The sequence below is a fragment of the Dioscorea cayenensis genome, unplaced genomic scaffold, assembly GCF_009730915.1.
Source record: "Dioscorea cayenensis subsp. rotundata cultivar TDr96_F1 unplaced genomic scaffold, TDr96_F1_v2_PseudoChromosome.rev07_lg8_w22 25.fasta BLBR01000108.1, whole genome shotgun sequence".
Taxonomy (NCBI): Eukaryota; Viridiplantae; Streptophyta; class Magnoliopsida; order Dioscoreales; family Dioscoreaceae; genus Dioscorea; species Dioscorea cayenensis.
The window spans coordinates 64,848-77,902 of record NW_024086499.1 but is presented as its reverse complement, the minus strand read 5'-3'; the positions used below and the strand labels follow the sequence as shown (position 1 = coordinate 77,902).

The 13,055-nt window shown below is 34.1% G+C and overlaps 1 protein-coding gene across 1 annotated transcript; it reads left to right on the top strand.

Moving 5' to 3' along the window:
• Positions 1-5,785: 5,785 nt before the first annotated feature.
• LOC120253512 (probable leucine-rich repeat receptor-like protein kinase At1g35710) lies at positions 5,786-6,929 on the top strand. The gene is made up of 2 exons (XM_039261851.1): positions 5,786-6,093; positions 6,668-6,929. Exons 1-2 carry the CDS (start codon positions 5,786-5,788, stop codon positions 6,927-6,929), a joined length of 570 nt encoding a protein of 189 aa, XP_039117785.1.
• The last annotated feature ends 6,126 nt before the right edge of the window (positions 6,930-13,055 follow it).

Sequence of the window (13,055 nt, the reverse complement as noted above, 5' to 3'; positions counted from 1 at the left end):
ATAATAATGCAGTGTGTTTCCACAAAATAAAAGGAGGGTGAGGACAAGATTTCACAAAAAAAAATAAAATATAACTAGGATGTAATTAATAATTAATTGGATAACTTATTCAATTAGTGGTAATATTTCTAGAAATAAGGCAACCTCTTGCTTAATCTTCATTTTTATTTTATCATTTCAGTTTGATTTCTCAGGAAATTATCAACCTGAGTTTTTAATTTCTTATGGCCTATAAATTAACAAAAGTCACTGGTAAACCATTCAACCAACCAAGTTTTATATTTAAAAAAAATATGTAAATGAAGATTTGAGAGAAGTTACTCCCAAAAGAAAAATCATTTAAGGGAGAATAATAAGAAAAATCTAATGTCTTGCTCCAAAACTTGTTTTAATTGTACCATCACATAAAGGAAAAAAAAATAATGGCAAGTCCTTAATAATAAGAGTTTTTTTTTTTTTATATAAATATGTACAAGCCACAACTCTAATCATTAATATAAAAAAGAGTTGAATCCTTAATCTCTCAAGAGTTGAATCCTTAATCTCTCACTTAGACAGATTAAGACTATTAATTTAAATTAGATATTTAAAAATAAAAATATTTATTTAGCCAATAGATTTGACTTTGTTCAATTCTTCCTAATGATTCTTTTTATTATTATTGGAAAATATAAGAAACTTACTCAAATTTGTTCAAATTTTTTTGTTAAAAAGACAATTGTTCAAACTAGTGACTAAGATTTCAGGGCTGGCTTTAGTATTGAACTATCACTACCCTGTGACTGCACCTTTCTTTTTGGTAAAAGAAAAAATTGAGAAAAGTGAGCTTTACCTTTCGATATATATTGAAACCTACCCACTCTAATTATAAAAATGTATAGATGTCAATAAATTCATGGTTTATTCATTTTATCAAATTGCATGAGTTCTCTTGATTCATATTAGAGTAGAAGACTTCTTGTCGACATTCTTTTATTGCTAGTAAGCTCCATACATTACAAATTACTTAAGGAAAGATTATATTCCTTCCACCTTCAAATTAAGTTGGTCAAGTATTATCATATATATATATATATATATTTAAACAAAGTAAATTAACCACACTTATCATAAATATTGTTGGAAAAATTCATGTTCTAATTTTCTTAATTTGTTGGAAGACCTTGACTGCAAACAAGCATCATTTCATTGATCCTAAAGAATATTACATCTCTTTCTACAAAGGGCATGAATGAAACGGATGAGCTAGCTTCCTGAAAAGGCAGTCATGATTCCTTAATGACAACAAGTTAATTAATTGCCACGAATTATCCCAAAGCTTGCAAGAGTTGGCCGTCTGTGGAAATTAACTTGTCATGACCTTCATTTTTAGTTTAATGAAAATAGTTCGCTTTCATTACATTAATAATTACCTTATTTTATTTTCATATTATATATATATATATATATATAAAGTGTTTATCCTCGGTTTAGGAAGATTTCATGTCATTCTTTATGTCGAGTAAAATAAAGAGAGAAAGATGCTTGACCCAAAAAAGAGAGATGACATTCCTTTGATACCATCAATTTGACATCATTGCCATATATTTTTTAAATTTTTTTATTTTCAAATTTCTAATTAATTGTTGTTACAGTGGAACAATAAAAGTCATATGGACTCAACTCTCTGATTATATCCTATCCGTCGATGCAAACTTTTTTTTCAATCAAAGCATTGATTTTTAAGATTTTAAAAACCCTTCTTCTTATCCTTAGCAGTTACCAAAAATTCACAATCTGATTGCTCTCCACAGCCCACGATCTCCTATTGTTAAGAAAAAAAAAACTTCCAATCTTCTTCTCCTTTCCTTTCCTTCTTGGTGGTTCCATGAGCAAGGAGGAGTGGATCTCGAGTTGTTTTGCTTCTACTTTCAAGGTAAGATCTTGGAGATTTGTGTAGATTTCTGTATTTCTTATTTTTTTCTTGATGCTTGTTGGCTCTGTGAGAGTTCTTTCTTTCTGAAACCCTAAACTTTATTCCCATATTTTTATTCACCTTTAAACCTTAGATTTAGCCCTTGAGTTTCTAAAGTTTGTTCCTAATTTGTGGTTTGAAGGAATTTTGTTTCTCTTTTGATGTGCGCACCTAAACATACTCGTAGGATATTTGACCATGATGTTTTTATAAATTTAATCACGTTTGAAGGATGAGGTTTTGCATGATATATTTGATGTAATACGATGTACGGTTGATTGAGATACAATCTTTCGCCATGAGAAAGGAATTGTAAGCTAATTTATATTGATAAGTTTCAGATTTTCATTTTTAATAATAGAAGAAATCCCTCTCCTATTTTAGGGATCTTAGAGACATAATTTGGAGGAGACTAAAATATGAAAGTTGTAGATTTTAATGTTACCTAAATACTTGCAAAAGTTTAGATTTTATGCATCTGTAGTTTGTGAGATACAACCCTATTAGTATAAGTGTCTCGGATGATATTTCTGTGCAGAGCCTGAAGAATTATGGCCATATTTGATGATCATGAAGATCTATTTGGGTAAGGTGAAAAATAGTAAAGTTGTTTATTTTAAAGTTTTATGGTTGTCAGTAAAATTCCATTACTTTTGGACTTGTAGTTTGAGAGATATACATGTTTGAAAGGGATATGTCAGAATTATAATTCTGTAGAAATAGTTGAAGGTTCAAATGAATGTTATAATTTGAGTAGTTCTCTAAATAATGTGAATTTCGGATATGTCATTGTCTTAGGTGTTTATATTTCTCAGAATCTTGAAATTTGTGATTTGGAAAAGTATATGTAAAGTTGTGATGGATTTAGTACTCAATAGTCATTATGAAATTGTTCATATGTCCTTAGAGTGGATAATTGCTATTGTACCCTTGCAAGATCCATATTTGGGAGAGTATAGTGATAGTTTGATTTTTGCATTTGTACCCTTCTAAAAGCTTTCTTGCAAACCCATAATTATTGCAAAATTCATTTTGTTAATAAAACTAATAGGCTACTTCCCACTATAGGGTATTCTGAGAAACTTGATTCAGTGTGAGATTTGGAGTTTGGGCGTAAATCAGGTAAGTAACACTGCATATAAATGTATATATATATATATATATATAATTTCTAATTATCGACAATTTTGAATTTATTTAAGTTCTTTTAAAGCTTGCTTATATAATATTAAAACATTTGTTGGCCTTTGATCTAGTTTATGTTATTATATACTTATTAAAATTTTGAATTACTTTTCTTTCCCGAAACATTAATTGCCACATTCTGATCATGTATGTTATTCTTTAAATTATTATGTTTGTAAATTGGTTTGAATATAACTGAATTATTTTTACTGCAAACAAATGGGATCACGCATATGCTTGTATGTTTGCTCGACAAATTATTCTGCAAATTCTGTTCTGCCCTGACATGTCTGAAATTCTGTCTGAACTTCTGAAATTCTGAAATTATGTTTTGTTTTTTGGATAACAAAGTTATTTTTATATAAATACGTTTAGTCTCCATTTAACTAGACAATAACCCTGTCATTGGTGGTTAAACACTGACCATGTTGACATGAAACTCTGACTCTATTAAGAAACTATAGCTTCGCACCATTCCGTCAGTGAAGAATAACCGCCTCTGATATTCTAGCTCGAGTCACCAACGGTAAACAAATGAACTCTGATATTCTGGCTCGGGTCACCGAGGGTAAACAAATGATCTCTGGTATTTTGTTTTTGCTATAATGATTTGGAGACATATATTTCTGTCTGCTATTAAATTGTGTGTTGATGATCTTTTTTTTTTTAGTCGTATCTATCATTTTCACCTTAGCTGAGAACCTTGCTTCGCCAATACTGCTAGAATAAAGACACGACTAATAGTTGTTGATACAGGAGAATACCCCGCTTCTTCTTCCCCTTCGAAGGGGGTAGGCTTCTTTAAGTCTTTCTTATTTATCTCCTCTTGTGTTTTTTTTTGAGCATTAAAGCTGGTTGTTTGAGTTCTTTCCGTCTCCTTTAATCCTTCGTATATGTTGAAAGTCGAGATCAGGATGTATTAATTTTGAAGATTTTTTAACACCCTTTCCTCTTTCCTGTTCCTATTCCAGCGTTGAAGCTCTTTGATTTCATGAACTACAATTTTGATAAATATTTGTAATACCTGATATGATTGGTTTTTTATTCTGAATTTCTGGAAATATTTTTGGTGATCCCAGTTATTTTTAGTGGGTTACTTACTGAGCTATCAAGCTCATAATTTTGTTGTTGAACTTTTTTCAGATCCAGAGTGATTAATACGACAGTCATCTTAGTGAGCTAGCGAGAGATTGTATTCTTGATCACTTCTAAATTTGAGTTGTCTTTCTGTCTGTGTGAGTATTTGATTTATATATAGAACAACAGTTTGTATTTGAAGTTGGAAATTTTGAACTTTGTAAATTTTTTATGACTTTTGAAATTACAGTTCTATTAGATTATTTGTTTTGTTTTGGATCAGGTTTTGAGGTCTTGTATGTCTACCTGGCTTCGGCCTTGTAGGTTTACGGCCGTTTGTCAGTGCACTGGGCCTGGCGAGCCACGTTCGGGGCGTGACAAGTTAAGTTTAAATAACTTTAGCCATTCTCCCATTTAAAAGAGGTATGCCTCAATTATATTTATAAAAAAAATTGACTATGTATAATTTAATTCTCAAATTCAAAGTCTTTCTTTTATGATACAAATGCAATAATAGTACGTTATAAGGGACATGCATACAACCGGGAATTAAACATTCATCTTTGCACATTCACCCAACGAACATGAGTTTCAGACTGCAAACCCGCATCCACAACCGAATATCCATTATCACCATTTCGTCCAACGGGTTTTGAACTCAGACAAAGAAGTTCTTATACTAATGTCTTACGTAGTGGGAGCAAAGCAGCTACACCAAAAGCCAGCTGTTGGTAAATTTAAAGTTTTTCTTTCTATAGTTTATTTGTTTATTTTATACTACCTTAACAATTGAAAGATGCATTAATTAATAACAAGTCGAGTTAGCTTGTGATTTTGTTTTTCTTCCTTAATTGATTCTTTTAGCCCAGACAAGCTTACGCTTTCACTAAAGGATATCTTGATCCACCATTCAAGTGTTGTATGAGCCATGATAATAAAGATTATGATCACAATCTTTATTTGCAACCTATAAAGTCAGTCAATAAGTGTTCGGTCTCTGATCAGGTAAATAATTTCTATTAGTTGTGAGACTGAGAATCTTGTGAACTCAGAAACCTTGCCCAAATTTAACGTGTCCAGTAAACATGGCCTACATTTTAATTGAGTGGGAATATTTATGACATCATATCCGGAACAAGAAAGATTCCATTCTACGAAAACCAAAATTTCTCATTAATTCCCAATTATGATAGAATGCAATATTACATTATGTTGTAATTAAGTGAATCATCTTTAATGCTCAGACTAAAGGCTATAAATAGATCCCCTACAAACCCCATGCAGCTATTAGCAGTTAGATTTCATAAAATAGAATCATGGCTTTACTCAAAGTTCACTACCTTCCCAACATTGATGATGCTAGTGCTTTCACAGTTAGCACTACTCTTCTCTAATCTTTGTTTCCCTGCTTTCAAAATGGCAAATGCAGGTTCAAAGATTGAATCCCAAGGGAGAGCTTTTCTTCAATGGAAGGCCACCCTTGAAACACAAGACCTCCTTAACACCTGGACGTCAAAGACCAGTCCATGCAACTGAACTGGAATCACTTGCAGATATGATGGTCATCTCATGCTAACCATCTCCAGGGTCCAACTAGGAGAGTTAGGACTAGAAGGGAAGCTAGAGACTCTCAAATTCTCAGCTCTGCCATCACTCGGAGTTCTTAACCTCAGTTATAACCATCTGCATGGATCCATCCCTGCAGCCATTTCAGCTATCTCCAAGCTCACCATCCTTGATCTATCTACCAACGGTCTCACAGGCATCATCCCATCAGAGCTTGGTAATTTGACAAGGCTTAAGACCTTGCTTCTCGATCAAAATCAGATAAGTGGCTCCATACCTTCTTCTTTAGGAAAGCTTATGAACCTAAATTGGTTAACCATCTCCAAAAATTTCTTAGTTGGTTCTATTCCTCCAGAGTTTGGAAACTTGACAGAACTCAACTTTTAATATTTATGGAGCAACAAACTCAGTGGCTCCATTCCTAGCGAGATTGGGAATTTAGTGAGCTTAACTGGTTCGACATATCTACCAACCAAATAACTGGATTAATCCCTTCATCACTTGGAAGTTTGAAAAGTCTTACTGGTTTGGCATTAAGTTTTAATTATCTCTTTGGGAAAGTGCCTCATGAATTCGCAAACCTCACAAATTTAAATAATCTTCAGTTAGCTAATGACAATCTTTCAAGTAATCTACCACAAGATTTTGCCAAGAAGGTTTACTTATAAACTTGCTTTGGCATATAATAATTTCCAAGGTCCCATTCCAACAAGTTTGAAAAATTCAACAAATTTAGTGAGAGTCCATCTTGAAAGAAACCAATTCACTGGAGATGTCTCTGAGAGCTTTGGTGTTCATCCTTATTTGGATTATATTGATCTAAGTTTCAACAAATTGTCTGTCACATTATCACCATCTTGGGGGCATGTGTTAATTTTTGACAAGCCTTAAAGTATCAGAGAACAGAATTAGTGGACTCATACCTTTAGAAATTGGCCAATTGTCAAAGCTACAGTTTCTCAACATCTCCTCTAATAACCTGGTGGGAAAGATCCCAAAGGAGCTTGGCAATTTATCACATATATTTCACCTAAACATTAGCAACAATAATCTCACAAGAACAATACCACCAGAATTTGGTGATCTATCTTCATTAGAAGTTCTAGATCTCTCAAGCAATAATTTGACAGGAGAGATACCGATATAGTTGGAGCATTGCCATAAATTAAACTCACTCAAGTTGAGCAACAATCAATTGAGTGGAGCCATCCCTTCCCATCTTGGTTATTTGAACATGCTTGATGTTCTAGACTTGAGTGACACTTTATTCACGGGAGAAATATCACCACAACTTGGTAAGTTAATGATGTTGCTGTTAGGATTATGCCCTCGAATGCCAATGAGGATACTTGTGTTAAGGCATTTCATTTGTATTATTCATTCTTATTCTTATTAAATAGGCATTTATTTTGATGTTCATATAAATCTTGTGATGGCATTATAATTAGTTTTGAATATCATAGTCCATGTGTATTAAGTTAAACCTTCTACTCTTTGTGGAATAAAGAGGAGAGCACTAGAAGGGTTTGGTACTTATACACTTAAATAGTTTGCAAATCGGAGAACCTTTAATTGGGCATTAAATGTTCATAAGGATTTGTATGACATATACTTTGACAAAGAGTGCTAGTTGAACACTATGGAATAGTGGGAGCATATGTTATAAATGCATCATTGGGAATTGGTGTATTCGAACATGACACATCAATCCAATCACATGGGTTTTACTCTTTGACTGTCAATGATTGGGATTGTTGGTTATGATCATATGAGTGGACCTTAGACCTGAGGTATCATGATCACAATGTACTTGTAACGTCTAGTCTGTTACTAGAGTTGTTAAGCTTAGTTCACCTTTTGGTAGGGCCGACCTCGAAGTGTGACTATGTCGGGCAGGTAGCAGTTGTGAGTGATCATCAAGAAGGAATTCGTTCTCTCGGAAGTAAATGAGTCAGTATTCTATGCGACTATATGTATGTGAGATTAGAAGACCTTAGCCAAGGCAGTCAAACTAATCGTGTGGGACACGAAGGGTAGTTTGGTAATCTCACCCCACTATAGTTATTTGCATGTGATCGAGTTCAGTGAGTTTGACAATTACCATGGCTCTCACTCGGTGGGGATACAAGAACGAAAGGTTTATACACATATGGTAATCATAATCGAAAAGGTTCGTAATGATCTACTCAATCGTGTTCAATTGGGCTACGACGTGGGGCTATGGGACTGGCTAGGTGTCACCCACGTCCTTTGGTATCCTCCCATTGCCAATCAGAATGAACCTAGGGAGTCACGCTTAAAGGGATAAAGAATCAATCTCGTTTTGAGTACAGGGGTAAAATTGTCAATTTACAATTTTAGTTCATGGGATGAGTGAAATTGTAAATTGGTCTAGGGTTTTTATCTTAAGTTTAAATTTTGATTTAAATTCAATGGAGTCGAATAGATAATCAAAATTATAAGGACTCAAAGATAAAAGTGGTTTTAGTTAGATTAGGACTCATATTTCTAATAGAATTTCTATGGTAATGTTTATCATATTATGAATGTTCATATTTTGAATAGGACTTCATAATTGAATGATGTTTATCATATTATGAAGGTTCATATTTCGAATATAACTCATAATTGAATAATGTTTATCATGTTTTATGAAGTTTCTATAAATATGACTTTTCTCCAACTATTGACTTATCTCAATTAATTTTGTAGTTAGAAAATCCCCTATCTATCTCTTCCTCTCTAACCCTAGCCGCTATTTGGAGAAGAAGAGGAGATTGTCTCTTAATTCTGGCGTGTGTTGTAGAGGCGTGAAACTTTAGTTCGGCGCAAGGAGATCTACGACAATCCGAGAGATAAATTTGGTGCATCAAAGGAAAGAAATCATTAAGAGGTAATTTTTTAAGCATTTTAATTAAATTATGGTGCTCATTAAAACAATTAGAATATATATCGCAAATATATTATTGCTTCCGCATGTCCTTTTAATGTTATTTGATTTTTGCGATATTATCATAATAGTGGTATCAGAGCCAGGTTATTTGTTGTAATGAGCATTAAGTTTAAAAATCATAAAATTGCATTGATGATCATTATTTGATTATTATATAAAATTAAAGATTCATGATAAAATTAGATTTTATACATAATTTTGATTTTATGATTTAGGGTTCAATAATTTATTTAAAATTTTATATAAATAATAATAATAATAATAATAATAATAATGATAATGATAATGATATTGAAATATATATATATATATATTAAATAAATTCAAAAGTTGTGTTGCACAGTGCTGGTGGCGTTGTAGAAGATTGATTTATTTGAAATATATATATAATAATTTATAAATAAATAATTAAAATAATAATAATAACTGCGTGAGCCCACGCAATTGCCGCGCAATGTTGCGCCGGGTGTGGGTCACGTCAGTTTTTATTTATTTAGTATTTATATTATTATGTTATTATTTTATTTGTTATTATTATTATTTGTTTATTTATTTTATTTTAAATAAAGTGGGATCCACACCAATGTAATTTATGATTGATTTATTTTTATTTTTATTTGATGTGTTGAATGGAACAATGGCATACGATCATGAACACTAGGGCTCTTATATTTATTTTATTTTGTGCTTATGTATTTGGGCCATGTTGTATCCAATGTTATTTTCTTTAATTTTTGCAAAAGTAGATTGTATTTAGGATACATATTTGTAAATTTTAAAGAACATATAATCAAGTGACACAAGAGTCCGAGAATACGTGAAGCAAGAAGCCCGGCGTAAAGTCCTTTTGTAAGGAGCGCAAAGCCATGTAATAGTTTAGGATTTTATTTTAGATTAATATATTAAATTAGGTTAATTATAGATGTTCATGATCGTATGCATATGATGGCTTGAATGTGAATGTATGTCTTATTTATACATGCATGATTAATGTAATGTAAGACTCAAGTAATAACTTGTAAACAATTCTCCCAAAAGAATAACACTAAGTTGAAGGGCATGGGATGTCCTGGCTCAACACCTAGCTTTGGGTGATTAGAGCTATGAGGCTGTATGATATCTTCCCTGTACGAGGGGGTCTTGTATTCGCTTATAATTTTAAGAACCTTTAGTGCATTGGATACGGTCAGTCGAAACAAATTCCTCCCCAATTATACTGTATGGGTTGAGAGGGTGGAATTCAATTGTTAGATTGACAGAAGTTGGTGGGCTTGACTCAGATAGTTTACTGGCTAATTAAACTGTATGGATTGAGGCTTGGTAAACTATGGGCCAAAAATTGATTGGACTACCTATGGAATAGGTTGGCATCGGACGGCACTTCATTAACTCTAGTGGTGCAATTATACTGTATGGGTTGAGCTCCACTGGATTTAATAAAGAACACAATCACTCACTACGAAATCCTACCAACGAGGATTTCCGATTTCTATAGTGGGAGTGTAGATTTCAAAAAATATAGTGGGAGCCAAGTTTTATTTAAAGACCTTAATATAACTTGAGTATAATATAAATAAACTAATAATCTGGTATTTATTTTCTTGTAGTTTATTTCTCGATATGACTCATAACCCACTTAATATTTTGCTTGAGAAAAATGCCCTTACCGGGCCCAATTATGTAGATTGGCTCAGCAATTTGAGGATAGTCCTCAATTTAGAGCGAATTAGGTACATTCTTGAGGCCAATATTCCCACCGAACCTCCACCCGAGGCAAGTAAGGAAGAACAAGACGTTAATCTAAAATGGCTTGAGGACGACTTGCGAGTGAGGAGCTATATGTTAGCCTCCATGAGCAGTGATCTGCAAAGCTCTCATGAAAAGATGAGTGATGCGAGATCGGTACTGTCACACTTGCAGGAGCTCTATGGAGAGCATAGTTGGACTGCTCAGTATGAAATATCGAGAGAGCTTTTTAGGGCAAAGATGAGTGAGGGTGGAGAAGTTGTAGAGCATGTCCTCAAGATGATCTCTATGATTGAGAGGTTGGAAGCTCTTGACTTTTCCATGGACTACAACCTTCAGGTTGATCTCATCTTGCAGTCTCTTCCTGACTCCTTCTCTCAGTTTATTGTTAATTTTAACATGAATGAGATTGAGTGCACACTGGCTGGTCTTCTTAACAAGCTAGTAAGTACTCAGTCTCAAATGAAGACTAAAGGGAAGGATGTTGTTGCTTTAACTATCTCTACTTCTAGGCACTCAAAGCCCAAGAAGAAAAAGATGGCCAAGAAGCAGAAGGCTTTGGCTTCCAAAGCAGTGGGAGGGGTGGGTAAGAAAAAGGGTAAGGGTCCTGTGGTTCGTGCGAGTGAGAGCTCTAAGCAAGGAGGCAAGTGTTTCCATTGTGGCGAGGCCGGTCATTAGAAGCGGGATTACCCATAGCTTAAAGTAAGCGGTGCTACAAGTGTGAAACAATTTGTTTTCGAAACAAATTATTCAATTTATGTATTTTCTACTTCTTAGATTCTTAATTCAGGAGCTAGTGCTCATATTTGTATTATGAATCAGGATCTGGAAAGAAGAAGGAAGCTGGGTGAACAAGAGGTGATGATCAACGTGGGAAGCAGACATAGTGTTGCAGCAACTCACATAGGATCTACTTCTATTCCTTTATATTCTGGACATATTTTAGTTTCATAGGATTGTTTAGTATTACCAAATGGGTTAAAGAACATTATTTCTGTTGCAGTTTTAGTTAGAAAAGGATATGTCTTTAAATTTGGTGAAACTAACTGTGATATTTATTTTGGAAATAAATTAGTTGGCGATGCCTCTTTAGTAAATGGATTGTATTATTTAAATGTTCAAAATAAATATGTTGTGAATGCTATCACCAAAAGACATGGTATGCATGAGATAAATCAAAAACTTGTGTGGCATTTAAGATTAGGTCATACTGGAGAACAAAGGATTCACATGTTGGAGAAAGATGGCCTCATAGGTCCATTGGGATTTAATCCCTATCCGACATGTGAGTCTTGTTTTTTTGGCAAGATGACCAAATCCCCTTTCATTGTATATCCTGAGAGGGCATCACAAGTTTTAGATATAGTACACACCGATGTTTGTGGGCTGATCAATGAGATGGCTCGCGGAGGTTTCCACTATTTCATAACTTTACCGATGACCATTCTAGGTATGGTTATGTATACTCAATGAAGAAAAAGTCAGAGGCACTTGACATGTTTAGAAAGTATAAGGCTTTAGTGGAAAATCAAACTAGTCATTATATAAAGACACTGTGATCGGATCATGGTGGTGAGTATATGAACACTGAGTTTGACTTGTTCTTAAAGGAACATGGGATAGTTTCACAATTAACACCACCAGTGACTCCTCAATTAAATGGGGTAGCTGAGCGTAGAAATCGAACCTTGTTGGACATGGTTTGTTGCATGCTTACCTACATAGATTTGCCTATTTGCTTAGCTACATAGACTTAAACAGGCCTCTCGCAGTTGGAATCTTTGTTTTGATGAAGTTGTTAAAACTTTTGGTTTCATAAAGAATGAAGATGAACTGTGTGTCTATAAGAAGGTCAATGGGAGCAACATATCATTCTTGGTATTGTATGTAGATGATATTCTGCTTATTGGAAATGATATAGGCATGTTAACTTCAGTCAAATCTTGGTTTTCAAGCACATTCTCCATGAAAGACTTGGGAGAAGCCACATATATCCTTGGAATTCGCATCTGCTGGGATAGAGTGAATAGATAGATGGGGCTTTCCCAAGCCCTTTACTTAGAGAAAGTCTTGAAGCGATTCGGGATGGAAAACTCTAAGAAAGGACTTCTACTTGTGAGGCATGGAGTTCATCTCTCCAAGTCTATGAGTCCTCAGGATGAGGAGGAAAGAAAAGAGATGAGTATGATACCCTATGCCTCTACAGTGGGTAGTCTGATGTATGCCATGCTGTGTATAAGACCGGATATTGCGTACGCTGTCAGTGTTATAAGTCGGTTCCAGGCTAACCCAGGGAAGGATCATTGGATAGCTGTGAAGTGTATTCTAAAGTACTTGATAAAGACTAAAGATATGCTTATGATCTATGGAAATAGAAAGTTAAGAGTGGATGGTTACACAGATTCAGACTTCCAGTCTGATGTTGATGATCGGAAATCCACTTCAGGGTTTGTATTCACTCTCAATGGTGGAGCAGTAAGCTGGAAGAGTTCAAAGCAAGGCACTATTGCAGACTCCACCACCGAGGTTGAATATGTGGCTGCTTCGGAGGCTGCGAAAGAAGCTGTTTGGATT